The sequence below is a fragment of the Notothenia coriiceps genome, unplaced genomic scaffold, assembly GCF_000735185.1.
Source record: "Notothenia coriiceps isolate Sejong01 unplaced genomic scaffold, NC01 NC01_scaffold00036301, whole genome shotgun sequence".
NCBI lineage: Eukaryota > Metazoa > Chordata > Actinopteri > Perciformes > Nototheniidae > Notothenia > Notothenia coriiceps.
Genome location: NW_011369002.1, coordinates 122,134 through 149,552, shown reverse-complemented (window position 1 = coordinate 149,552; position 27,419 = coordinate 122,134). Strand labels below are relative to the sequence as shown.

Sequence of the window (27,419 nt, the reverse complement as noted above, 5' to 3'; positions counted from 1 at the left end):
AGAACAGCTGGCTAGTTTTATTATGGGTACTTTTACTGGAAGTACATTTCCAAAAGCCCATACTTCTGTTACTTATACGAAACACGAGTATCTGTACTCACTGCAGTAAAAAGGATGTGTTACTTTGGCCAGCTCCTGTATATGGGCATATATGAGCATCATTAACATAAGAAAGTTAAATTGTATTTATTTTTCTGACAATGAGTGTTCTGTTCGCCCTACATTTAGTGTTCTTAATTTTCTTCTGTCCTGACTGACATATGAGCCTTTGCTCAGTGCGATTTATTACTCAAGCACTCCCCTATGTACTATCATCACTATGCACATTACTTCTTGTCATGATTCGAATGGACACAGTGACGTACTAAGTGCTTGAGGTTACAGGTCTTCGTGCTCACTCGGTGACAGTCTGGTTCACATTGGCCATTATTCTGGCTGGGACCCGTGAAAGGAGAGACAGTTCAGGTTAGCTAGACCCCTTTGATTATGGTAGGATGTGTCTGCAATATTAACCTCCACCCATCTACAATGGAGTAAATGCACAAAATGTACTTAGTGTTGCCCTGTTATAATCAAACTATCCTTACTTCCCCACTTTTAGTATGTACTTTGCTTTTATAAAACCTACATGGTAAATTATGTAAACTGTGTAGCTTAAAGGGTGGGGTAGGTAAGTTTGGAGAAACGGCTCTTTGTGATACACTTTTTGTTATATTCCATGGAATGCTCTTTAACATCCCGATAGCAATGAATACATGAAGTGCTATCAGGTTCGACCGGCACACCAAAAGGTGTCTGGTTTTCGCTTCAAATCGAAAGAGACTTTTTGTTTCCGGGTTTCTTCTGCTGGTTGTCGCATCTGATTGGGTGGCGCAGGGCCATGTGTTGTCTCTCCCAATAGATGATCGGGGGAAAGCACGCACACACCTCCTCCTGTGTTTTAGTATGAAAGCCTGTGTTTTCCTTTGGTTCGCGCTCTTGTTTTTGACTGGCCGTTCCTGAGACCTGTCTTACACGGTGGTAGAACCTGAGCCCGGAGTACTCTGCAGAGTGCTTCGTGATTCCTTTGTATTTGTATTGTTACTTTGTATCATTAAAACAAGATTATTGTTTCACTTGCATTCTGGTGTTTCTTAATCCCTTCCTTTTTACGAATTTACCCAGCTTACCAAACGACACGCGGAGACGAGGTTGGTTTTAAACATCTTCCAAATCTCCAACAGTACAGAAGCAACAAAGCAGCATACTGCATTAAACCTGACCTTCACAAAGAGGTTGAAGTTCATGTGGAGAGGAGGCTTCAGTAGTCTGTCTGCACTCTGTTTAGTTGTGCTATCTTACAATCAATATAGTAAATGTGAGGTAAAGTGTGTAGCCAATGTAACCAGTTAGAACTCAAAGGTGCGATGAGGTCTTAAAATGTATGGAAAGGGTCTTAAAAAAGGTCTTAAAAGGTATTACATTGGACCTCAGGATTCCTGCATATACCCTGCTTTAGATCCATAACAATGCAAGCTAAGTAGCCCAGTTAGCTACATAGCTAGCAATGAGTGAGCGTTCAGACACCGGCGCCAGTGTTGGGCAAGTTACTTCCAAAATGTAATATATTACTGCCTTTTGAAAGTAATAAGTTACACTACTTTAGTTACTTTCACCAAAAGAATGGCTTGGTATTTTAAATGCTGAAATGTAGTTTAGTGCAACTCATTATACATCCAGTGAAGGGCAATGTGGTATAGCATAACAACTGTGTAGGCCCTTAAGGCTACTAACAACTTGTATTACACGGCTTAGTTGAATACTTGATTCTGATTGTAAATTCTTAACATGTGACACGTTGATAATACAGCATTGTCAAGGACTATAACGAAGGTTGCTAAGGAGGATCAAGAAAGAGAAAGGAAAAGAGGTTAAAAGACGGAGCGCTGGACGTCAGATAAATCACCAGAAGAAGGCAGAGAGGAAGTTAACAATAACAGGACACGGAATGGGCTCTGTAGTTTGTTTAGTATATGGCCGTGTACAGGCCCTGTTCCAGAACAAAATCACTCAGCAGTAGTAGGTTTACATGAGCAATAGTGGCCGGCAACAGCAATGAAAAATAGCCTTGATGGTCCCTGTTACGTTCCCTTATAAATCTTGGGGTACAAAGGGAAGTAACAAAACACCAAATAACCGGCCGAGAGATAAAAGGAGAGGAAACTGAATGCTGAAGCCACGAGCAGGTCTTTCAATGGACAAAAAGAACACAGGCTCAGCAGCCAATTTGCGAAAACAAACTTAAAGTAACTAAGAACAACTTTTTTCTTAAAGAAAGTGACTAAATTAAACAATACACAAAAAGGTAAACTGGAGCACATCTAAAAATTCACCAAAACACAGGCCTCACACAGAGACATGCTGCACACATGCAGCCAGAGGAGAAGGAGAGAGGCCACTGCAGCCTTCCTCAGGTCCTTTATGGAGGCCCTGATTGAGGATTGGGAGCACCTGGGGGAGAGGCTGCACCTGGAGACAATCAGGGAGAGAGAGAGAGAAACGCACACAAAAGCACACAAGCACCAACTGCTGCATGTAACAATTATGTTAATTCATATTCAAGTCATGGGACTTTCTCTGCTTAACAAGAACAGTCAGTATGATGACCTTCATTGAGATAGACAATGTACACGCTTTTAAAAACCATGCATGTTTTGATATATATTTTTCTGGCTACATTCCAGGACCCCTTCAAGTACAGCTACCCTCCTCTCCCTGATGACGACTTCCAAACACCCATCTGTGAAAACGGGCCGATAGTCAGTGAGGACGAGCTGGAGAGCAAAGAGGGGGACATGGAGAGCAAAGACGCCCTGGAGTCCAGCTTCAGCTCTGAGGTAGCAGTAAAGCCCAAAAAGGTAAATGTTCTGTTCACTTTACATCTAGTTATTATCATTAGTTTCAGAATGGAGCCGGCTTAAAAAAGTCCTTCAATGTAATGAAGACAAAACTCTTCACGCTTTCATTTAGCCACAATGTAAGGGAGGAGGGCTCCTTCTGTGTTGTCAGTCTCCACTCTGGCACGACTCGCTTTCAGTCAGCAAACTTCTGAATATGGAATGAATGTTGTGTTTATGAGTAAAATGTGTGAAGCAAATATAGTTAGCAAGACTTGTGGGGACGTTGTTATCAGTGTAGCTGCTCTCGTGTGTAATTGAGTCATGATCTTATAGCTGTGGCATTCTGCTACGAATCAAACTGAGCGTCCTATAGTCGTTTCTTCTTTCACTCACATTCTATAAGTTGAGCGTGAGATTACAGCATGTGATCACCGCAGTGAATGAAATGGGAAGTAATGTCCTGATTTGGAAGATGGTAAGCTCTTGCTCATTGTCTATGTGAAGGTGACTCCTAATGTCTACGGCTGCAATTAAATCCTGCCAACAAAGCCAGTGCCTCGAAGCCGGTGCTCTGTCCTCCCCTCCTCTCCTCCTCATACGGTCCACAGAGGTTGTCAAGTCAGCTACTTAAGCTCTTCCCTGCTGTAGCTGGATTCCTCTTCCTCGCCAAACAACAGCAAGCAGCCCAACAACATAACTGAGACGCCCCGCAGGCTTTATCTTAACTATGTCTGCAGATACTTGTCAACCTCCCTCTCTCTCTGGTGTCACCCGATTCCACCCACATGCTGTAAGGCTGCAGCTTATGTCATATATTCTACTCTCCTTCAGGACAATCCAGTTTCATAATCTCCTAGCTACTTTCCCGCACAGCGTCATGCAGAGAAAGCCTGCATGGAAATAGATGGAGGGCTCAGGATATGCTCGACTTCGAGAAAGTTGTACATTTGCAATATGTTGGTGCAGGTTGTTTTCAAGCATGGTTAATTATTATTTTGCTGCAGCAGTTATTAACTAAAGCATGGGTCAAGCAAGAACTTATTAAATGTTAAAGCACAGCCGAATCATCAAAGTCAACTTTAATGTAAATCTTCCAGTTTGTTTGTACAGACGGAGAGATCGAAATACTGTTTCCCACGATCCCAAATATGAAAACAATGTATATAGAATATAAAAATATGTATATACACAGTCAAAGAAACATGTGCACACATTAAGACCTAAATGAAAACACAACAATCAATATAAAAGTCAGATGGAATCGGCCTTGGGGAGGTTTGTGCCCTTCTGAATAACAGATAGGTTGCTGTTAAAGCCAAAGAGCAGCAGATTTGGGGTTGACCTGCGTTCGACGTGAGTCGTGATATAACTGTGTTGTGATTTATAGCCGCTCTCATGAGTTTTTGTCGCCTGTTGCCTATAGGACACACCCTGTGAGAGCTGCTGCTGTGTCACCCACAGCTTCTCCCATGAGCCTCCTAAGACCCACTAAACAAGCAGAGCTCTTATTGTTAATAAATACCACATTGGTCATGCACAACAGATTCAGATTTACAAAGCAAAGATATGCAAATCACTCAAATGTTAGCCCAAGCAATAACTTACAGGAACCATTTTAAAGTTTGTTAATGTTGTTGGTGAACAAGCCCCACTATTCCCAAGAGAAAAGGTACACATTTCCATATTTAAGCATTTTTGACTTCATATTTGACATTAAAAACATTGTCTGTGGGAAAGGGAAAGATATGTTTCATGTTAGTCTGAAGAGCTAGTGACTCAACCACTCGGCAGTGACGCTGCACAGAAAGTGAGTCTGGTATGATTGGTGTTTGAAATATGCCTGACAGCAATCACAATGTCTCAAGTAGTTGATGAATATTCAGGCTCAGAGAATAGAAGCTCAACAGTTTGTCTTTGAATGGTGAATTGTATAACGATTGAAAATGAATGGTAATTCATGTGACTTTAAATATCGCCACTGGCTGAAGGTTACATTCGAATTATAAATTCATTCTGGAAACCTTACAAGCCCAACTTTCTTTTTTGAAATGTATTAATTCAAGGTTAATAATACCTCCTGCACAGGTACTTCCTTTAAAGCCCATAGTGTTGGACAGAAGTAAGTATATGTTCGGTGTTGTCCGACTATACAGAGTATCAGAACAATCACAATATGAACAGAAAGGCATGGTTTACTATTTAAAACAAGATGAAAGGAGAGTGAGATGATGTCTCTTGGTCATTTTTCAAAGTGTGGAGTAGTCTCATCAGGCATAATGAATTCCTGGATGCCTGTGCTGTGCCTAAACCTGCTGCTCTGTAATATCCCGTCCTGCCGGCTCCTCAGCCCGTCAGAGCACGTTCCATCTTGTCTAAACAAACCATCGACTCTTCCGCCGCCGTCCCTCCTCAATTACGCTGATTACTTGGGAGCTAATTGCCTTTCTCTCTGTTTTGGAACAAGGGCTGGCTGTGGTAAGGCAGGTTAGGATCAAACCCACACTCGGAGCACAGAGTCCAGACGCTTTCTCCCGGCTGGAAAGGCAGGTGTGCTCACGTGACTGAATTACTGTGAGTGCACCTGCCTCAGACAGTCACCTGCTGTCGTCTCATCCCTGGACATGTTCATCTGTCCTGGACCTTACATTTCAAATTGAGAAACTCATCGCACAGTCCCTGCCCGCCAGGAACACATTTACATGACCTGTATGTTCTAACCTCAGATAAAAACGACTGAAATAATTACTGCTATGTTGCAGTAAAACGAGTTATTAACACGTTTTTTAACTTCTTTGCTTTTATGCATATCTTAACTAACACCATGAGTGCCTTGTTTTTTAACACTATTTTGACCAGGTCTGTGACACTGGGGAGTGATATCAAGTATCATGTGTAAAGCCTACTAATATGTACTGTACAACCAGTAGACACTCCTCTTATGAGCCTTTCACTAATATTTTAATAATTCTATTGTCTTTGCGTTTCAAATCTTACACAATGTGTAGAAAACATGAAGGTATCAAATGTAGTATTAATTGTGTTGTGTCTTAATTCTTTGTATTTGCTTATAGTGTTTTTTGAATTGAAAGAAATTGCCTAATATTTTGTTCTTTGTTAATCTACAATGGAATTTTGTTTCCATGAGCCTTACGAAAGGGATCGAAGCTCTTAAAAACAGTGTTATTTTAATTATGATGTGTGTGTGTGACACAGCCTGCCTCATGTTTCATTTCTAATTAAAAAATGTGATTGTTTGACTTCTTCGACTCACATTGTGACCTCATTGTGTTGAGCTTGCTCTGAAATGATGAATAAATGAAGCCTTTCATCAGCAGCTGATCATCTCTTGATGTCTTCATTGTGGCACTTGCATGACAGTCAGCCATTGAATTAAGATGACATGTTGTGTTGCTTATCACAGCAAATGACACACTTACCCCCTCCGAGTCACAAATGTTCCCATCACATGCAGAGCCCGCTCACCTTTGCCCCCCCCCTCCCCCCATGATGTGCTCACTCTCCCATCTGTTTTACACAATATGTGTTGCCAGCATCACTGTGAAGGCATCCTCCTCCCAACCCAACAACTTTATCCGTAGTGCTTAGGCTGACGTTTCGCAATTTCTATCCTGTCAGCTGTTTCCTTATCTCGTGATCTGTCCGAGGATAATTTGGGTCAAAGTGTACGGATGTTTTGCTGAAGTGAAAGTATCCTTGTAGGAGTCTTAATTCTGACTCCTGGACTCACTGAACTATTTATGTTCAAGCGTCTTGTCATGTGTTTGTAAGACTACCAGGAACACGGGTGAAGAGTCACCACGGAGGTTTCTCGGTAGTAAAAACATGTTCTGAACACTTCACGATTATTTCACAAGAGCCATTCATTATTCATTGCAGATAACTGTCAAGAGCTTCATTAACTGATAGCTTTCCTCGCTTAAAGGCCAAAGTTCAAACATTTTATTTTCAGGGAAGGAACAAGATAAAGGTCACACGATTGCTTTATCAATTCTCTGAGTCTCTTTTCTAATTAGCTGCTCTTTGTTGTTTCAGGTGAATTTCCTGGAAGACAGTTTGAGATCAGAGGACAATGACAAAGGAGACACTAGCTCCAGGACCAAAGGGGCCAGAAAGCCACTGACTACCTTCAAAGGCGCTCTGCTAGATGTTAGGTAGGCCATCCTGCTCACAATCTCCTTTCTTACCATCATTCTATACGGTCATTTCCTCAAGTTGCAGTTATATTGAAAAGAATCTACTTAGATGACGAAGCTCTAAAAACGACATGTAACCAGTTCACAATCAGCTGATGGATTTCTTCGATGTTTATCATTGCTAATAATGCTAAATCCTCATCTCTACCATTACTTGGAAGTGTTCCTATCCTACCTTTTCAAGTGTTCTTGGAAACATTGACAGCTTCTACACGAGCCTAAATGAACCCAGAAAATGTCAGAGGCTTTTTTTTATTTTTTTAAACCAACAGATTAGCTGTACACTACATTTGTTGTTGACTATATGCACACTTGTTCAGCATCTCTGCACTGCAACTACAACTAATTTGTGTTTGGGAAACATGAAGTAAGGTAGTCAGAAAGGTTGACTGGACACCTAAGGATTGTTAGTTTGCTGAGAATAACCGGTAGTAGATGTATCTAGATTATCCTCATTTGCCGTCCTTTCTGCCAATCTCCACTCCAATGCTGGTTTCAGGGTTAGGGTTACGGTCAATGTACAGATACAGCTCTGGAAACAATGAAGAGACCACCACAGCATTATCAGTTTGTATGTGTATATTTCATTCAACAGACCCCGGAATGGAATGGCTGCCATACGTGTAGAGATTGAGATTTAAGAATCATCTGGAGTGGTCTCTTAATTTTTTCAAGAGCTGTAGCTAAAACTAAACATTATAACGTCCTTGGAGGTAAGATGTTACATTATACTGCGTTCATAAATTGGTAACTGAGCATAAGCCCGTTAAGAAGCCATTAGCAAAAATACATAACTTTAATTGCCTTGTATATATTGACGAAAATGTCCCCTTCATGTATCGGCTCAAAGCCATGAGTCATTATTGATGTTTGCGCCTTTTATGGCCTGATTGATCCGCTCACATGGGGCAGGAATTAAGGATGCTAGCGATCGTTTGTTCAATGAGAGACTGGCCAATGATTAATTAACCTTTAAGAGAGGAGCACTCGTCCACTCTGAACATGTCGTCACACACATCATACGTTTTTAATTCAGCCTTCAATTGCAAAAGAGGGGTCGACTTCAAGAGCCGTGTATTGCAAAGAAGAAAAAAGCAATCCCACAAGTATGTGTTTGGCTATTGGGTAAAGAATTAGCGGCGCATTCTCACACTGAATGATACTACTTCTCATTTTCATGAATATTTGTCCGTTGAGTTCTGTTTTAACGGAGGAATGGCTTTGATGTGAGGATTCTGACAGCTCTGGGCTGTGAGTTAGTGATAAACAGATTTTAAATGAGCCTTAAATGCAATTATGTTTCTGAGCTGTGTTAGCCTTAATTCGAGGCTGGGGGGGCTTTAGTGGGGAGTAGGGGGCTTTGATCTCATGTTTGCAAAAGGTTTTCAGAGCCCCAAAACTCACTTTGAGGGAAAGAGCCTCTATGTCTAGAACCGGGGAAATAACACGGAGACTTGCGTAAGAGAAATATACGTTTTGTTCTTAGCAGTGTCAGTCCATGAGACATTAAGGAGAAGCTTGATATGAGGCAGATATTCAAATCTTTTTTTCTAATTTCTCCCAATAAAAAAAGGGTTTAACCTGTCTGAATTCATCGAATAACATGCTGTTTATAGCCAAGTTAGACTGTTGCAAACTTGCTTAGAGGAAACAGCGAGAGCCGGCAACAACCACCACTGATCACAAACTGCGAGAGAAAGAGCCTCATCCCAAGTTTTTGGGTCACAGATTTTTTTTTTTCAACATTTCACATCAGATGTGATGCCTGATCAGCGCTCCATACAGTTTAAAGTCCAACTGAAAATAAGTTGCTAGAGTATTCACATCTCCTGTGTTCTACTCGGCATCAAAATCTGAAACCAAATAGTGACAATCATTTATTCTAATACCATGAGTTCTCCGTTTTGGTAGATGGACAGCTTGTTTCCATACAACCAATCAGATTGCTTCATTTGGAACCATATTTGCGTTAAGCAGTAACAAAAGCATTTAATCATGGGAAGACATTCACGCTGACTAAAAGCCACACACATCCTGCTACACAGCACACAAAGTATCCTTTTTATCTGACTAACCAACATGAACACCATGTCCTGCACTTTGACATGTTGTACCAGCCACCAAACAAACATTCAGCGGGGGAAAGAGCACGGCAAACATTGGTTTTCATGATAAATAGTTCATTAGCTATCTGCTCTACAAATATGATGTTATCTTAGCTGCAAATGTCTTGTACGATACACCAACAAATGTTGATGACATAAAGGACTACTAAGTGGTTTCAGTTTAAATCAAAGCATTAACTCCTCCTATAGCCAGCGAAGGCACCTAGACCCTGTTTACATCGAGTATTCATGGGTCTTAGGGGGTCAGATTACAAGACCACAGCTCTGAATGCAACAACCACAAAGACTCGTTGTGATTTGATCACGGTAACCAGTTGCCATGGTGGTTTGTCCACATATGACCACATAGTGTAAATGCTGAGGCCTCCTGATGTGTCCCTAACTAGGATGTAACAGGAAAATACGTCAATGCTTGCAGCTGTCGAACGTGATGAACGTGTTTTTTAAGTGAGATCCAATCACAAGTAGTCAATTGGGACGCATGTATAGATGCACTTGTTGTGGTCAACAGGAACCTCCAACTCAATTCTGTCCCCCAGGGGCCCCATAGTGCGGTGATTCAGCCTCGGACTTTGACATGGTTTATTGATTTTTTTGATTAATGTAAAAACAGGTATCCTGTATTTGAAAGTATAATTTTTTTTTTTTTTGCTGCAAATCTTTCTATAACATCCTTCAGGAATAACGATGGTTATAGCAGATATTTAGAGGGATGTGTAGCAGGAAAAGCTACAAGTCCCAGGATAATCATAGCACACAGACAGCAAAGCACATGAAGTATCCGCCCAATCTGTATTCATACGAAGCCTAAGAGAGAAAGAACAAAGCATTTGAGGGAGCAAAGGGAACTCCAGCCTGCATGTAGAGCAGCAGTTGTACAAGTGCGCGAACAGGCGTCTCCTTCCTACCACGACAGCTTCCTAACGTATCTCCTCCTGTCACGCATTGTGGGTTTTCTCTCCCTCCAGCCCCGCAGAGGAGCTCAGCTTTGGTTCTGCAGAGACGGAGAAAAGATGCCTCATTATCCTGAGCAATGTGACCAAAAATAAAGTGGCCTTCAAGGTGAGAATGAGGAGCGTTTGTGCCTAAGTAACATTTTCTGTTATTTGATCAACAGTAAAATTACATTTTAGTCAAGCCATTTGTTTAGCGTAATAGCAGTTCACTGGTTTCATCTTTTCCAATGTGAAGTTGTTCTGCTTTTTTTGCAACTTTATATCAATGTTCATGGAATTTCTATGTTTGGACCATTTTCTGATCTTCATAGACAAACCACTTTCTGAAAATAAATATGTTTTATTTAGAGTGTCCTTGGTGTCTTTCCAGGTACGGACCACAGCACCTGAGAAGTACAGAGTGAAGCCCAGCAGCAGCTTCTGTGAACCAGGAGCGTCAGTAGATATAGTCGTGTCTTTACATGGAGGTACTGCACTCTAGCTCTGTCTCACAATAGATTGTTCCTAAAGCTGCACTTCAGAATCATCAAAGTCTGGTCTTCTACCTTCAGAGTGCTAGCAGCCACTCTTCTTTGCCCAGCATACATATTTTAAAAGTGATAAAAGAAGAATCTGCCCAAAACAACTGAGGTCAAACATGTTGGGGCCTTCAAACCGTGTATAGACTACACTCTATTGCAAATACCTTGGAAGAGTCAGTGCTACCTATGTCAGGGTTGCTTTAATGCTTTTTCACAATGTCATGTCAAGCAATGCATTTTCTCCTTCCTGCTGAAGATTTCCTCAACAAATCAAATCCTTTCCATTATTTATGTTGACTTGCCGTGTGTTCTTGTTGCCCTGGATGTTTCCGGCAGGTTCTCAAGCATCGCCACAGGACAGATTCTTGGTCATGGCTGCCGAGATGGACAATTCTTTATCACAAGAACTCGCACAGTTCTGGAAAGAAGTGCAGAAAGCCAAGATCATGGAACACAGGTCTGTGCTCCTTGATACAGCCATGAGAGTAAATCTGTCAAATAATGAGTACATTGTCCCGTTGCCCCAGTGTCCTCGTTACATTCGTGACCGTGAGCTTGTCGGCTGCGTATCGCCCTGATGACTTCCCGCTCATTAGGTTGTGAATTTCCCACAGATTGCGCTGTCACGTTGTGGAGAGCCTGAAACAAACAGTGAGTCTTCTCAGAGACAGCCCTGTGGAGACGGTCTCCGGCGGGCAGCAGGAAATTTACACAGCGGTGAGTTCTGCTGGAGAGGAGCCTCTTCTCGTCAGTACTCATTATCTTTGACCCACAATTAGGGCTGCTCGATTATGGCAAAAATCCTAATCTCGATTTATTTGGGTCAATAATTGTAATTGCGATTTATTAAATGCTTTCAAATTATTCATTGACTTTGAAAACATCCATTTATTTAAAAAAAAAAATTGAACAGTATGTTTTTAACAGTTGATTACCCTGAACTTTAAGTATAATTCAACTGGAAAACCCCAAAAAAAAAAAAAAAAGTAATAATAACAAAATAATCGTTTTATTTCGATTACGTTGTTTTCGTAATCGTTGCAAGCCATAATCGTAATCGCGATTTAAAATACGATTAATTGAGCAGCCCTACTCACAATACATTTGTTCATGGAGATCCTTTTGACCACCAATGTAGATGTTATACTCTGCCATCCCTAACACATTGTAGTCCAATATGACTCTATGATGAAGTCGCACCCTTACAGATGTCATTAACATGTCTTTGTATTTGCATTGCATACTCCAAAAACATCCCACACCCAGGCACTGGATGATAACATACATTTCACATCAGTAAGTATTATGTAGGTTGAGTGTAGATTCATTAGGTCGTAGCATTATAAATGTCTTGTTGGACTTTTGTTTGTTACATGTTTAACGGTATGGTAACATTTCGGGGAACTGTTCTTGCTTTTCTTACTTTCTTTTGAAGAGAGTTAGACGAGAAACTCAACTCTCATGTCTGTGTGTTACAGCTGGAGAAGAGGGGCAGCTAGCCTAGCTTAGCATACAAATTGAAAATTGTTAGCCTAGCTCTGTATAATAATGTCAAAGACCTCTTCCCATCCCCTCTAGAGTTCCCTAATTAGTACTCTTTCTCTTCAATAGAACTGATATGTCTGTGCGTAGCCTCTCTGCTTATTTCCTCACCACTTCACAGTTATGATCTAGGAAGTCACTGCAATCAACCGCTTCTCACCAGGAAGTTGACACACAGTAGCACCTAACTCTCCCTGAAACCACAAATTGTCGTTTTGAATTTCAGGTCGATACGTTCTTAGAGACACAGTTATAGTTTAGCAAAAGCCAGGCTATGTGTATCTCCTACCTCCAGTCTTCCCATATCACACATGAGAGTAGAATCCATCATCTAACTCTAGAAAAAGAATAGGCGTGTGTTTCACCCTTTTTTCCCAAATTAACCGAACATCTATAGCCTGGTTTGCTGCCATGACTTCTTTCATTGCAACAGTGTTAGATTAAACCAGTTTTTATCTCACCAGCTCCTGCAAGTGATGACCTGCAATGCCCGGCTGGAGCAGAAGCTGAACTCGTGCCTGTGGGTGCAGAAGGTTCTGATCGGGCTGGTGCTGATCCTGGTCCTGCTGAACCTGCTGTGTCTGCGCCTGCTGACCAGCTCCCAGCAGCCATCCTGACCTGCCCCCGCCCGCTCCACCGCAGACATTCCTGACCCCCCACCCCCGCGCGGGCTGCTGCCATGGAGGGGAACAGGGCCCCCTTTAGGGAGTCGTTGTGGAGTCTCCATTTGAAGAGACTTTATTCGTCTCTTTTCAGGCACTTGAGAGGGACTCTTTTAACAAAGTGACATCAAAGCATTAATGTATTTTTTAAGATGCATCAAAAGATAAATATGTATTTATTACTAAAAACAAAACATGGAGGAACAATTACTAATTCTGTGATCATAATGTACAATTTTTTACATATTATATAAATCTAGAGAATATAAAATAAACACTTTTTGTCAACTTATCTGTTGTTGTTTCTCCTTGTCTCTCCACATCCGCCTTCATCCAGACATGTGAATGTTGTGGTTACTTCCTAATAAACCCTCATTAGTACAGAGGTGTTTAATTGAAAATGTTGCCGTGTGCGCCCCCACTAAACCTCTCCCACACTCAGCCTTGAGGAGCCACAGGAGATCTCTGTTCCCACTTTCTCCTCCATTTGTTTTAATTACCCCGACACTGGCAAACTAAAAATACCAAAGCAATTACTGGCGAGTACAAGGACACAGCGCAACCCACTTGTAGCTTAGTGGAAAGCGCTGATATCTATAACAAGATCCAGCTCTGAGCAATCAGGATGCGCGTCGTCGCAATAGGAATGATCACAATTGGGTTATTATATGTGTGCACATAAGGGTTGTCGGGCGTAAACACTTGCTGCTTGTTCGCAGTAGGTGGTAGCCGTGGAGATGATTGGAAGGACTTGTGCAATAACGGGTAAACTAATCCTACGCTGATTATAAACACTGGGCTGTTTTGGGGAGCCGCTAAGTGTTTATCCCTGAAGATTACGTCGCTTGTTCTGCATTCTGTTTCAGTGCCAACCCTTCATATGGTTCTTATAAAAATCTCTCCATTAATATATTTTCGTCAAAGGAATTGTTTTTTAAGTGAGCGTGTTCTCTCGATGTAAAACTTGCATTTTGTGTTCCACTAAATCTTTCGGTAAGATGCATTTGGCGCCATTTGTGAGTGCATATGTACTAAAAGAAAGCATGGTGGTAAATGGAGTGTTTGCCTCTGGAGGATAAAAGTAAAAGCCTTGGTATCACACATAGGTGGGCTGACTTTAAGTGCATCCGAGTGGCACACAGTACCTGACTGAACCCGGGAAGCCAATCAGATACACTGCACTGCACAGGGCCAAACACAACACTGCTATCAGTGATGCCACAATGACTGAAGTGGAAAATTATTTGAGCGGTCATGTGACACTGATTCCCAGACGGACTCATCTCACCTGATTGCCTATTTGTCAGTAATTACTTACAGTGGTTGCCATATGTCTTCCTCCATAGCTTCACCAGGCAGAGGCTCCTCCACAGTATTGATTCAACATTAAACACCACTTAAATCGAAACCCGGTTCAATGTGCGGCTGGCCCCAGGCACTCATGCGAGGTTTAAGGGGGGGAAATGATTAAGTTCAAGTAGCAAATTGGGACATGGGAGGGGAGTTGATGGAAAGTCAATGAGTGCTACATTTAACAAGGATGGGAAGGGTGTCGAGCATATTGTGCTTTCCTCCCCATGGGTAGGATGTTGGTGCACCACATGCTGCCCTTTTCATCATCTCTGTAAATGAACTCATTGAAATCAATGCCTATACAGTGGTGGTCCGTATTACTAATCTCCCCTAACTATGTAGTAAAATGTATTTATGGGCTGTAACCAGAAAGAGGATGCCATATTAAAAAAGTGTATTCTCCATCTTTACTATTTTCCTTGCCATTTCCATCTGTCTTAATCCTGTTTTCTGCTTTCCCTCCTGGGCTGCATCAGCCTCACTGATTGGCTGCAGGGACAGACACACACAGGTCAGAGGTCAGTGAGCCCTTGAAGGATATGTGTTGACATCTGTCATGCTGCTTGACACTTTGGAAAACATCACCAATGATGCCTTGCTTCCACTCAATATTTATGCAACTTGTGAGCCCAAAAGTATTGAGATAATCAAGATGGATCCACTTTTCAGAGGGTGTTCCCGCCTCAGGCTGAGGATAAGCCAAATGATTAGCATGAAATCATGCCGGCACATCTTAAATACTAGATCTGGGCCATGGAAAGGAGTAGTGACCTAAATAAAACATTGTATTCTTTGGTTTATACCATCTGAATTAATTAGAATAGGGAATAGTATAGATCAAAGATTTATCTCTGCCGTGCCCTCTCTATCTCGGGTTATTGTAATACGCAACAGGCCAAGGAAATAAGAAGCCTCACATAAATACTCTTCCTTGTGTCAGTCTGAGACATGAAGATTTGCAGATGTTTTTTTATTCCGATGTAGGACTGTATATGCATGGCTGTGCTAAACAAAACTGAAGTCTTGGGAAAATAGTAATAACTGGGTTATAATCAGAGATGGCAAAAGTACACACATCCTTTACTCAAGTAGAAGTACAGATACTCGTGTTTAAAAATATTCTGGTAGAAATACTGACTAAACTTATTTACCCAAGTAAAAGTAAAGAAGTATGGGCTTCGAAATGTACTTAAGTAAAAAGTAACTACCAGCTGTTTTAAAGAGTACCTGACCTCCCTTTATATTAATAGAACAAAAATGTCATTGTTAGCTAATGAATGTTTCGATACTGAACAACGGCAACATGACAACGTTTTCATTGGTCCCTCTTCTTTAGAGAAGACCAGGAAATGATGGATACACAGATCGTGTTAAAATCACGCAATGACTCTAAATAATAATGATCACGAACCCAAACAGATTAAAACTAAAGTAACAAGTCTGTTTTGAAAATGTAAGAAGTAGAAAGTACAGATATTTGTGTTAAAAATGTAACAAGTAAAAGTAAAAAGTCGTCAGAAAAATAAGTAGTGGAGTAAAGTACTGATACCATAAACATTTGTTTGAGTACAGTACACAAATATTTGTACTCCACTACTTCCACCTCTGTTATATGATTACATGTAACTTGTTAGACGCTTTTATCCAAAGCGACTAACATACTCAATACTGTGGACAATCCCCACAGGAGCAATTTGGGGTGAAGTGTCTTGTCTTGGTTATAATAACATGTGTTGTCTTTTTTCTACCTGTATACATTCAGTGTTCACATCATGTTTGGGTTTTTATTGTTTGCTTGATCCTTGTGATCGTTTTTTTATAAAAAAAAATATACTCTTTAGACTCTGGGGCAGAAGCAGTTATTTCACAGGAGAATTTGCTTAATTTCTCAACACTTCCTGTACACAACAACAAAGCCCTTACTTCAGATGCTGTTGCTGAATGAACAATGCATGTTTATTCACTCTCCATCTGGAGATCCATTTATTTATTTAGTTTCTTTTTAAATCTGTAGGAACATTATAAAATACACTTTACAATCCAAAATAACAATTTCAATTCAACACAATTAAAAAGTAACTGAAATCCTTTGAATAAAATAAGGTGCAAGAGGTCATTTGAAGATAAAGGGTTTTTAGTGCTTCAAACCTCAAGTGGTTTGTGCTCCTAATCTGCTGACTCATAGTTTCTGGTTATCTAGACTAATTCCTCAGAAGAGCATGACCAAGCTTAAAATATCTGGTTTAGCATAGAAGCCACATAGGACATATAAAACACTGACATCTCCCCCAGCCGGAGAGAGACTGCAGCTATATCTGATTTATTTAAAATAGGGAAGAAAAAAATCTGACACGATTGAATTATGAGTCATGACAATCGCAGTACAAAAATATGTTTGTGGAATTGATCAAGTCCTATCTCTCTATTGATGAGTCCAGATTTGAAGATGTTTTCACTTGCAGAGATTTGCCTTTGAAATCACTTATCTACTGTATGATGTCTTTAAAGATTGCTCTGGAAACATGTTCCTAGATGCCCTATAAGGACGATATACAATACAACATTTACAGGATTTTGTTTGAAAGTAAGTTTAGTTTTCTGTATGTCTAAAGAAAACCAAAACAGCAGCATCAAAAACAGGATCTTCAGTTTCAAATAACACAAAAAAGCATATAAGCTGAATGTAGAGGGTTGTCTAATAAAAATAATATTGTTTTGGTTTGTGAAACCTTTATTCAACATTAATAATGCAACATTTATTAGACTTTATGAGCCCATATTCTCATTTTAAATATGTATGATCTTATGGTTATGAATAGTTAATGATAAAAACTTGCTCCAAGTTCTCAGATAAAAGTCCAGATTGATCTTGAGAGTCGATTTGTTTACAGAGGCCGGTCACACTGGAGACTAGAGTTAATTACTAACAAAACCACAACGCCTCACTGCAAGATTATGCAACTGCACCCCCTACTGACCTAGAAGTTAAATGCTGCGAGTCTGACACAGAGTCTGAAATAGGTCTCCCCCTGGGTCTGATTTGTAGAGAAGATACTGTTTCACTTCTGTGGGAAGCTGAAGGTCGAGAATCCTACCCAGTCTCTGCTTGCCCATAGTGTTCCTGATGTTCTGCCGGCACAGCTGCATCAGAGGAGAGGCTCCTGGGGGGGGAGGGGGGAGAGGAGCCATGACGGAGAGATGTTTTGATTATTAGCTACGGCTTAGGGCACCAGCCTAATGTAAAGGCCGTGCAAATCGCCACTACTTGTTTAGTTTGGATTGAATACCTCCTGCCTGTCTCAGCAGCTTCTCCACCAGGCTGCTGGGGGGGGCAAGCTCCAGCGGCTGTTTGCCCTCAGAGTTCCGGAGGGATACATCCCCCCCGTGGTCCAGCAGGACAGACACCAGCTCAGGGCTGGAGAGGCGGGCGGCGATGTGCAGCGGAGACTCTCCGGACACGCTGCTGTTCACTCTGGCACCTGAACAAAGCAGAGTGATGAGGTATGATCCTGCTCTCATTACATAACTGGGGGAGAGGGTCTCTGACAGCCTACACAGCACCACTTATCTAATGTATTGCTTACATGAAATACTTTGGGCCATTTCCTAGCTGGACTGTATTTACTCTCAGGTTATGTATATTCAAATTACAAAGCCCAAATGAGTGGATGTTTTAGATATGATACAGCAGACGTGTTATATAACGTGCGGCTCAGCCAGCAGTGTAAACATAACTGTGTGTTTACACAAGCACTGCATTTAGGTTTACTGTTGAGTAACACATTGTCACGATTCTCATGTTATGTCACGTTTATAGTTTTGTAGGTTTGGGTGTTTTTGCTGTTTTCCATGTCATGTTTTCCTCTGGGTTATTGTCTGGCCCTTTTCCCTGTGTTTTTCCTCTTGTCATTAGTTTCCCTGGTGTGTCTAGTTATCTGATTGTGTTCACCTGGGCTCCTGTGTTTCCTCCTTCCTCCTCACCTGTGTCTTGTTGTGTGATTAGTCTTTTGTGTATTTAAGTTCTGGGTTTTCTGTCTGTCTTGGTCGGTTCGTCTTGTTCCATGACTAGTTCTGCGGTGAGTGTTCTGTTTTGTCATTGTATATATATATAGATATAGATATAGATATATATATCTATATCTCATAGCCTTGAAATAAAGGAATTTTCAGTTTATATCTGCATTTGGGTCCTGCTTGTTTCACAAACCGTGACACACATCAAGGCATTCACAGTTAACATACATCTGAAGATACAACACTGCATGTTTAAAGGCAGACCCTCACTGAATATGGTAGACATATAATCAAGGCTATATGAGGTTTATAACTTAAAAACATAAACTCTTTTTACACATTGCTTCAAAACGTTTTTGGAGCTTAGAATTCGTCTTACTACTAAAAATGTCCCTTTTTAATGTCACTTTATACAAATTAATTACGCTACACTTACCTGGCCAGCGTTTTTTTAAATTAAAACACCACGTAACTTTTACAAGAAAGCAGTTATCTTTAAAAAATAAAAATACTGGGCATAAAAAAGGGCCCTTAAGTGGTGTGAGAATGATTAGCGTACTTAAAGTATTCCAAGTAAAAGTACTAGTAGACTTGGCTCCTTTGAGTGCAATGATCATTAATTATATTATAAGATTATTATTATTATTACTGGTACTTTAATGTGTAAGTAGCGTTTAAATGTTGTAGTGAATTGATTGAATTGCTCAAATAAACCATTTTATATACAGGTTGGTTCTTTAAACTTTACAACATTGCATCATCATCCTTCTATCCTTCGTTCCAAACCATTAAAAGTGTTAGTCTAAATAACCTAAATACTAACATGTTCTTTAGAGGTTAAAAGTTGAAGCTGAAGGCATTCTTACCAAGTTGAAGCAGTTTCCTCACATAACTCAGATGCTGATTGGAGCAGGCAACGTGGATAGGGAACCCTGATTGGTCGATAAACTGATCCACATCTGCACCGTGCTGAACAAGAGGCTCGATGCACTCTATGTGACCTAGACAGAGTTACCAGAATCATCACAATGAGAAGTGATGTACAACGAGGGATGTGCTTTGAAATGTGCCTTCGCATGGTATCAAGGGAAGAATATGCTGTTGTTTTACTTTGTAGCCTAAAACAACACGTATTTTCTGTTTTGATGAGTTATACATGTTTTCTGATGTGTTGTCACCCTTTGTGCATTATGTAGTGGCTGATTAAACTGGTTCAGATTATCCGTGCATATGCAGTAGAATTTGACCTCTGACCTTTGGCCGCAGCCCTGTGGATTGGAGAGCTGGTCAGGCTGGTCCCCAGAGGACGGGCTCCATGCTGAAGGAGCAGGGTTACGCAGGTCACATGGCCCCGAGCGCAGGCTTCTGATAGGGGAGTCTGTCCATCCACTGTTGAACCATTAACCTGACAGGGGGAGGATAGTTTTGAGACGATTTACCAGAAATTCAAGACCAAAAAGTTGTTTAGCAAGTGTAAAGATTTACGTTTTTAAGTTATAAACCTCATATAGCCTTGATTATATGTCTACCATATTCAGTGAGGGTCTTCCTTTAAACATACAGTGTTGTATCCTCAGATTTATGTTAAACGTGCATTCCTTAATGTGTCTGCATGCTTTGTCTCTGTTTGGTTAATCTCTTACTAAATGCACCAAAACAAAGTTAAACCCAGTAATAATTGATGGGCTGCTTCCTTACTAGACTAGGGGAGGATTCTGGTAAATAAGGACACAAAACATATTGTCTTCCTTTGAGATCATCTTAAATGTATTTATAAAAGAAAAGACATATCCAGACAATGGAGCCTTACTGACATTTGCCCCATTTTCCATCAAAAGCTTGGCGCACGCTGTGTGGCCTTGCAAACATGCTCCATGGAGGGGGGAGACCTGGTCCAGAGTGTTCAGATTCACACACATACCCTGTGAACACACACAGAAAATGTAACATTGTAGATGTATATTAGTACGTTTAGTGTTACTACAAGATCTCAGTATAAGCAATGTGATGAGTTTCAGATTTGTCCTCAATAAATACATAGATACATTTCATTTTATAATGCAGTTTAATGTAACATGCAAAGTCCAGTTGAACTTGACCTGTGCAATGAGTCTCTGCAGAGCGAGGACACGTCCATTAAAGGCAGCATCGTGAATTGGAGACCAATCTGATTCAGTATCTAGGTATAGAAACAGTGGCCACCAACAACCTTTAAGTAACATACATGTGCATTAAAATGAAAAGCTGAAACATTCTGTACAGAGCAGTAAACAAACTGCAGTGTCAGCATATGCTGCCCGCAGATACTCACCACTCATCAAAGGGTTGGAGAAAAAAACAGGAGTTCTGCTTTGACATGCAGTGTCTGGCGGAGTCTCTCTGTGTCCAGCAGACATACTTCTCACTGCCGTTCTAAAAGCTGTTTTTACAACAGAGGCTGAACTGTGTGCTGCTCGAAGTCAAAATACATCTGAGAGGCGTTTGCTGCTCATCAGTTTTCACTGTTTTGGTGGCAGGTCTGGTTGCTGTGATGTCATTTCCTCTTTGACAAAGTATTTGCCTGCAGGATACAGGCTGGTACAATGAAGCTACTGGTTCTCAACCAATGAAGGTGCAGAGGGAGTGGGAGAGGGGCCTGTTGAGCAGGTCTGTGATTTCAGTGTAATTTGACACTGGACAGCCACACCCATCCTCTCCAGCAGGAGATGGGCGGCGTTCAGTTGTTTGAGTAAAACTAAGGATAAACTGGACGGAAGTGAATCAATTTATATACATAATGATCTGTGGGCATTATGTATTGTTGGTAGTCACCATGTAGTAAGATGTAATGTGATTTTACTTTGAAAGATGTACCATATGCCTATATTTCTTCATATTGTGCCTTTTTAGAATAACACAGCACCTGTTGCACTGATAGAAATACTTTAATCCGTTGCTTTAGTTTAAATTGTTGGATAAAAGCATTACTAAACTACCTAAAGTGCCTCAGGAACTATTGTGCTACCATTGCAGAGGTGCACATCTTTCAACATGTTTTAAGATGTGTCACTGTGAATGATGTTTGTGCAGAGTTTGATTCCAGACGGCCGTGTATTTTGACTCTGAATTGATTTTGATGATTTTTTTGTATTCAGTACTAATACTTTTAAAATTCTTCTTCGCTTGTTTTCTTCTCTTTCATTTAATTCTAAATCAACATAGCTGTTCAATTTTTTTTTTTGTCATTTTTGTAATGGTAATGACATTTTGCGGAGATAACAGCAGAATTGTTTTTTTAAATATTCCAAAAACCCCATTTTGCCTAATTACTTTTGGTCACAAGTGATCTTAAAAAAGATAATCTCATGGCTTGCTTTGTAGAAACCAGGAAATCCACTTCAGACTTAACAGACTGCGGATGGGTGGCATGATAATTAGACAGACTCTCTTTAAAGTAAAGGCAGGGATCAGTACCACCGGCAATAAACTTACACAACCTCTATACACCCTTATAAGTATTGATTTAGGCTGCTTTCTAGTGCTTCATGTAAGCTATAAATATAGTACAATAATGTGTAATAGCTATATCTTTCCACAAACAGATATTCCCAAAAGCAGCAATATCTGTTGTTTCTTGAGCTCCGTCAGTGTTTGCACACCAGCAGAGGGCAGCAACAGATATTTAAACAGCAAATCGATGCTAACCATATTCTTCAGGGAGTTGTTAATCCCTGGCAGCAGGCTGCAAGTTTGCCATACAATTGACTTTGTGCCTGGTCGGAGAAGGTGCATATAGATTAGAAAACCATTTGACAAACTCAATGAATGCCCTCTCTGTAGTACTGAATAATGGACGCCCTTGATGCTTTGTTTCCCAAATAAATCTGCTTGAAATGTCCACCCGTTTCCTCAGATCTCTGTCCAAGCAGGCAGATCCAGCCGCTGCCATGACCTCTCCAGTATTTGGACGTGGTCAATGTCTAATGCATACATAGGCTACTGGGAGGGAAATAATATCAAGGCTTGGTGCAAATGTCAGCTCACATAAGCACCAAATGTCATCCTTGTTATGAGACTGAGGACAGGAGAGGTTTTATTTCTTAGGCTGACCATTTCTGTTTATGCCAAAACAAATTTGCTTTTAACTCTTTGTTCCTGAGCTCTGACCTTTCCACTACAGCCACAAGAAAGAGAAAAGAGGACATTGTACTCTACTATACGGACAGCCATTTTTTTTTTCTTTATCAAAATCAGATTTTGTGTTCATGTTCAAACCTTTATACAGTCTATGGTTCAAACCAATAATTGTATTAGGCTAGAGCCAGTGGTTCCCAAAGTGGGGGGCGCGCCCCCCCTGGGGGGCGCAGAGGCATGACAGAGGCGTGACAGAGGCATGACAGGGTGGAAATGGTTACAAAAAAAAAAAATCATATTTTTGATTCGAAAATAATATGATACAGTACTATTACGTCTGGGTCTCGGTGTTTCATTAAAGCTTGGCTTTGTGTGTGCGCGAGAGAGAGCGCACCAGTACCGGAGATCGTTTTTGTTAGCTTCTGGTGCTAGTGAGTTTTTTCAACAATCAGGTGGAGGAGAGTCCTCTCCTGTCAGACTGAGAGACTCAGTGAGCTAAAGGACTCTCTCGGTGTTATCTCAGTGGGTCTCAAACGTTTTGGTCACCATTAATATAGGCTACAATTATTTCCGAGGCACACGTTTATATGATCATTATAGTTATAAAAAAATAAGAGAATAAATGAAAAACAGGTATGAAATACTATATGACAGTAAAAAAAGAATAAAGTTTAAAATAAAATATCCATAAAGAAAAAGGAAATCTGCTTACAGTTCTGTTTCATATGGGTGTTGAGAGAGGTATACCTCTTCATGTTGCTCTCAAAGTGCNCCAGTTTACCTGACATCCGGTGACCATGACAGTCCAAGAGTGCATACATACCGCGCAGTTGAAATAATGATTCGCCACCGACACATATCGCTTAGTGTCGGGTGGGAACTCGTTGGTGTGTTTAAAGTGATGTATAAAATGAAAAACATTGAGAGCTCACAAAACACTTGTTTATCTTGAGGAAACATGAACATGTCGGTCGGTCAGTATAAAACCGTAATAAATTCAACCCACGACAGACTCCAAAACTAAATATAATGGATCCAGAACTCGTCCCCGCCTGACCCTGATTTTAAGTCGGGGGCCTTTTGACTGGGTCAGGCCGGGTGTCACTTTACAGTTTACCACATCCTTTAGGGCAACAACATAATAAATTTCAAACATGCAGGCTAAGCCGAGGAAATAAAGGAGAGACATGTGTCGAGGTAAACCCGTAACCGACAGTATCTAAAGTAAAATCAACGACGACATCGTCTTTCAAATCATTTTAATAAAACTTACTTTATGAGGGTTTGACAGAGGTGGGAGTATTAACGTGAACGAAGTCAACGAACGGATGAAAGAATTCCGACACCCACTACTGCCAATGTCATGGCTTGATTCAACTACGCGTACAACTAACCTAAACACTCGTCTGCACCCGGAGTAGACTAACCAGTTAGGGAGCTAAAAAAAGTCGGTTCCTTCGGTTAAAGCCGATTGGAGGAGAGCTTGTCTCTCACGTTAGTGAGCAAAGTAGTATTGTAAGATCTCCCCGCGACAAAGTGAGAAACATTTTATGAGTTACTCTTACCCGCCTCCTCTCACCCGGCCGTCTTATTAATGGCTTTGGATTTGTTTCACAAAAATAACATAAATAATTTTAATATTGATGTTAGGCTGTGTTATTTATGGCGAAGAGTGAGTATCATTTAAAACAATGTATGATGAGTGAGGTTGTGCCCGGGAAAAAAAAAAATCTTGTCACTGAGGGCCCTCTTTGCTCAAGGGCCCCTGGGCACTTGCCCAGGTTGCCCATATGGTTAATCCGGCCTTGACTGACAGACAAGAGGGGTTTCCGCCGCAGGTTTGTATACATGTAGGCCTACGTAATCTGCGCGATTTGCGCGTCCACGTCTCCACGTGCAGTGCTGCATAAACATGGCTACTGTAGGTGCGCCGCAGTCTGCGTGATCTGCCTGTAGCAAGGGGCGGGCCGGCCCTGCGAGTAAAGTAACGAGTAAAGTAACGAGTTAATTTATGTAGACGGTAACGAAGTAGTGTAATATATTACTTTTTAAAAAAGTAATATGTAATATGTAATATATTGCTTTTTTTTAGTAACGACCCCATCTCTGGCTAACAATACATTTCAAACCTCAGTCCGTGTTGTACATTTGTTTTCTCCATTGAAAAGAAAATGTATCCTCAAGATAAAAGAGCAGCATGTGCTGGGAGCACAGTCTCATGACTTGTTTCTCTTCCCATCAGCACCATTATCCTCTACCACATGATTACATGGGGTCTGGCCGTGCTGCTGTGTGTGGAAGGAGTGGCCATGCTCTACTATCCATCCATCTCTGAGTAAGTCCCTTTGTTGTTCCTTAGATGCACGGCCTACCACCTTCCAGCATTTTGTCACTGTAGTTCGCTTTCAAGAGCCTGAGGCTATCAGTAAAACTGTGGATGAATAAATCAGTGTGTATGCCCATAGAAAAAAGATGTTGAAACTGGGTTAAGAACTTATCTCCCAGTGATGTAGTTGTGATTACCAATGCTAACTTTAATGTTCTCTTGCATGGTGTGCAGTTGTGAGCAAGGCCTCCAGCATGCTATCCCTCACTATGTCACCACATACGCACCAATGCTGCTGGTCCTCGTGGCCAATCCTATCTTCTTTAATCTGACCATATCTGCAGGTAATTCCTATACTTTTATGTTATATACTTTCTTACACATGTACATGGGTTTTCAATATCTACTTATTTTTGTTCTTCCAATCTAGTGACATCTTTGCTAAAAGGACGACAAGGAATCTACACAGAAAATGAGAGACGGCTGGCCAATGAGATAAAGATACGCTTCTTTAAAATTATGCTGGTGTTCTTCATCTGGTATGTTAACATTGTTTATCAAAGGGATACACTCAAAGAAGTAGTCTGACATTTTCAGCAGCACGTTTCTTGCTGAGGTTTAAGGGAGAAGATTGTAACTTATATATTTAATATACAGACAGGAGAGTGGTATTAGGCAGCATCCAGTTAGCTTAGCACAACGAGCTAGCCTGGCACTCCAAAGCAATACAATCTGCCACACAGCACCTCTAAAGCTAACTAAATACCATGGTATACCTTGTTTAATTTGGCAATGTGTAAAAACAATGTGATCTTAGTTTGCTGGTTTCCTGGCAACCTTATAACGACAACAAGACTCAAGGAAGTAATTTTTTTTTTACACTTTTTTTCTTATAAGAATATTTTATTATGTTTATTCAAAGGACCATATCATTATGTTTTATATTCTCAACTCTAAACCATGCATTTATTTTATTGCATGTAATGAATGTATGACGTAACAGTGAATCAATATTCCTTATACAATCACAATTCACAACACATCTCTGATGCACCCTGCATTACCTCACCATGAGTCATGCATTAGTCGAGCATTACTTAGGTTATACATTTTATAACAGATAATTTATAATTGAGCCATCTTGCAATAATGTGACCAATTCATGATTGTCGTTATAGGAGGTCATGATAACCATGGTCCACAGCAAAATAAGAGCTGGATATCAGCTGTATATTTACTTAAGGAAAATAATAAAGTCATTTAAAGCTGTTGGTTTTAAGAGGGGTTCATTGACAGATTGGTTAAATGCTAATGAGACATATTGATGTTTCAGCTGGGTTCCCAACATCATCAACGAGAGCCTCCTCTTCTACCTGGAGATGCAGACAGACATCAAGGACAATGGCTTCAGGAACATCAGAAACGCAGCCCTCATCACATGGTTTATAATGGTAGGTCAGAAAACATGAACACAAAGAATGAAGCACACTAGTTTTATCAATATCTAAAACCAGAGGTGGGAGCTAGTTGAGTACACATACTTCGTTACTGTACTTAAGTACATTTTTATGGTATCAGTACTTTACTCCACGACTTTTTACTTTTACTTCTTACATTTTTAACACAAATACCTGTACTTTGTACTTCTTACATTTTCAAAACAGGCTGGTTACTTTAGTTTTAATCTGTTTGGTGTTGTGATCATTATTATTTAGAGTCATTGCGTGCCTATTGATTTTTTACACAATCTGTGTATCAATCATTTCCTGGTCTTCTCTAAAGAAGAGGGACCAATGAAAACATTGTCATGTTGCCGTTGTTCAACATCAAAACATTCATTAGCTAACAATGACATTATTGTTCTAGTTAATATAAGTGAGGTCAGGTTACTCTTTAAAACAGCCTGGTAGTTACTTTTTTACTTAAAGTAACATTTCAAAGCCATACTTCTTTACTTACTTCAGTTGAGTAAAAAGTTTAGTCAGTTACTTTTACTCAGAGTATTTTTAAACACGATTATCTGTATACTTCTACTTGAGTAAAGGATGTTGTGTACTTTTGTCATCTCTGTCTTAAAACCTTCAACTTTTTTGCCTTTGACCTTTTTCAGGGTATCCTAAACCCTATGCAAGCGTTTCCTCCAACACCCTGGCCTTTCACGTGCTGGACAGGCTTTTGATGTTTGACTTCAGACTGCAGCAGAGGAGGAAAGCTGGCCTGGGCTCGCTTCTACTTCCAGTGCCGAAACACAGCGGCGCTCGAGATCCACGGTGCGCACCACTACTCTGTCTACCAGAGCCATGTCCAGGACGCAAAGAGAACGATGATGGAGCAACCGGACAGCACTCTGACGCCATCAGCGTGCTCTCAGAAGGTAATTGGGCTAGTGCCAGTAACAGCTCAACCTGTGTATCAGGGGCTGGTTGCGCTCTAAAGCTTCCCCTGACGGCTGGCATGCAGAAGATGGCAACAGTACACACATCTTTTACTCAAGTACAAGTAAGTACACGATACTCGTGTTTAAAACAATACTTGGTAAAGGAGAAACTGATATGAACTTCTTTTTCAAGTAAAGTAACGAAATATGGGCTTGAAAATGTAAAAAGTAGCCTAACTACCAGCTGTCCTTTGATAGAGTAACTGACTCACTTTATATTAATAGAACAATAATGTATTGTGTAGCTAATTGAATGTTTCCATGCTGAACAACGGC

General features: G+C 40.6%; 3 protein-coding genes across 3 annotated transcripts in view; 2 read left to right on the top strand and 1 right to left on the bottom strand.

The window, feature by feature from the left end:
* Positions 1 to 13,183, top strand: part of LOC104963485 (motile sperm domain-containing protein 2-like) — a 15,039-nt gene extending 1,856 nt beyond the window's left edge. The window contains exons 2-10 of the mRNA XM_010792081.1: positions 2,603 to 2,632; positions 2,724 to 2,897; positions 6,933 to 7,051; positions 10,188 to 10,281; positions 10,546 to 10,642; positions 11,033 to 11,153; positions 11,311 to 11,413; positions 11,963 to 11,992; positions 12,703 to 13,183. Of these exons, the coding sequence (XP_010790383.1) occupies positions 2,603 to 2,632; positions 2,724 to 2,897; positions 6,933 to 7,051; positions 10,188 to 10,281; positions 10,546 to 10,642; positions 11,033 to 11,153; positions 11,311 to 11,413; positions 11,963 to 11,992; positions 12,703 to 12,855 (921 nt within the window). The 3' untranslated portion in view covers positions 12,856 to 13,183. The remainder of the gene's footprint in view (positions 1 to 2,602; positions 2,633 to 2,723; positions 2,898 to 6,932; positions 7,052 to 10,187; positions 10,282 to 10,545; positions 10,643 to 11,032; positions 11,154 to 11,310; positions 11,414 to 11,962; positions 11,993 to 12,702) is intronic.
* Positions 13,184 to 16,229: 3,046 nt separating this feature from the next.
* LOC104963478 (ankyrin repeat and SOCS box protein 9-like) lies at positions 16,230 to 20,995 on the bottom strand. The gene is made up of 7 exons (XM_010792072.1): positions 20,579 to 20,995; positions 20,367 to 20,446; positions 20,082 to 20,189; positions 19,522 to 19,672; positions 19,134 to 19,268; positions 17,541 to 17,732; positions 16,230 to 17,414 (listed from the first exon to the last, which is right to left on the bottom strand). Exons 1-7 carry the CDS (start codon positions 20,661 to 20,663, stop codon positions 17,239 to 17,241), a joined length of 927 nt encoding a protein of 308 aa, XP_010790374.1. The 5' UTR covers positions 20,664 to 20,995; the 3' UTR covers positions 16,230 to 17,238.
* Positions 20,996 to 24,608: 3,613 nt separating this feature from the next.
* Positions 24,609 to 27,419, top strand: part of gpr143 (G protein-coupled receptor 143) — a gene marked incomplete at its 5' end in the record, with an annotated part of 13,895 nt that continues 11,084 nt past the window's right edge. The window contains 4 exons of the mRNA XM_010792080.1: positions 24,609 to 24,715; positions 24,941 to 25,050; positions 25,137 to 25,245; positions 26,040 to 26,157. Coding sequence (XP_010790382.1) covers positions 24,609 to 24,715; positions 24,941 to 25,050; positions 25,137 to 25,245; positions 26,040 to 26,157 — 444 coding nt within the window. The remainder of the gene's footprint in view (positions 24,716 to 24,940; positions 25,051 to 25,136; positions 25,246 to 26,039; positions 26,158 to 27,419) is intronic.

What these genes read in the sequence shown, in the direction of transcription:
- LOC104963478 (XM_010792072.1), bottom strand. Translation starts at nt 20,663, where the DNA reads ATGTCTGCTGGACACAGAGAGACTCCGCCAGACACTGCATGTCAAAGC. An exon ending in TGATGGAAAATGGGGCAAAT is followed by an intron (nt 19,673 to 20,081) that starts GTCAGTAAGGCT and finishes TCCCCCTGTCAG; the next exon opens with GTTAATGGTTCAACAGTGGA. An exon ending in GAGGAAACTGCTTCAACTTG is followed by an intron (nt 17,733 to 19,133) that starts GTAAGAATGCCT and finishes TGCTTTGTTCAG; the next exon opens with GTGCCAGAGTGAACAGCAGC.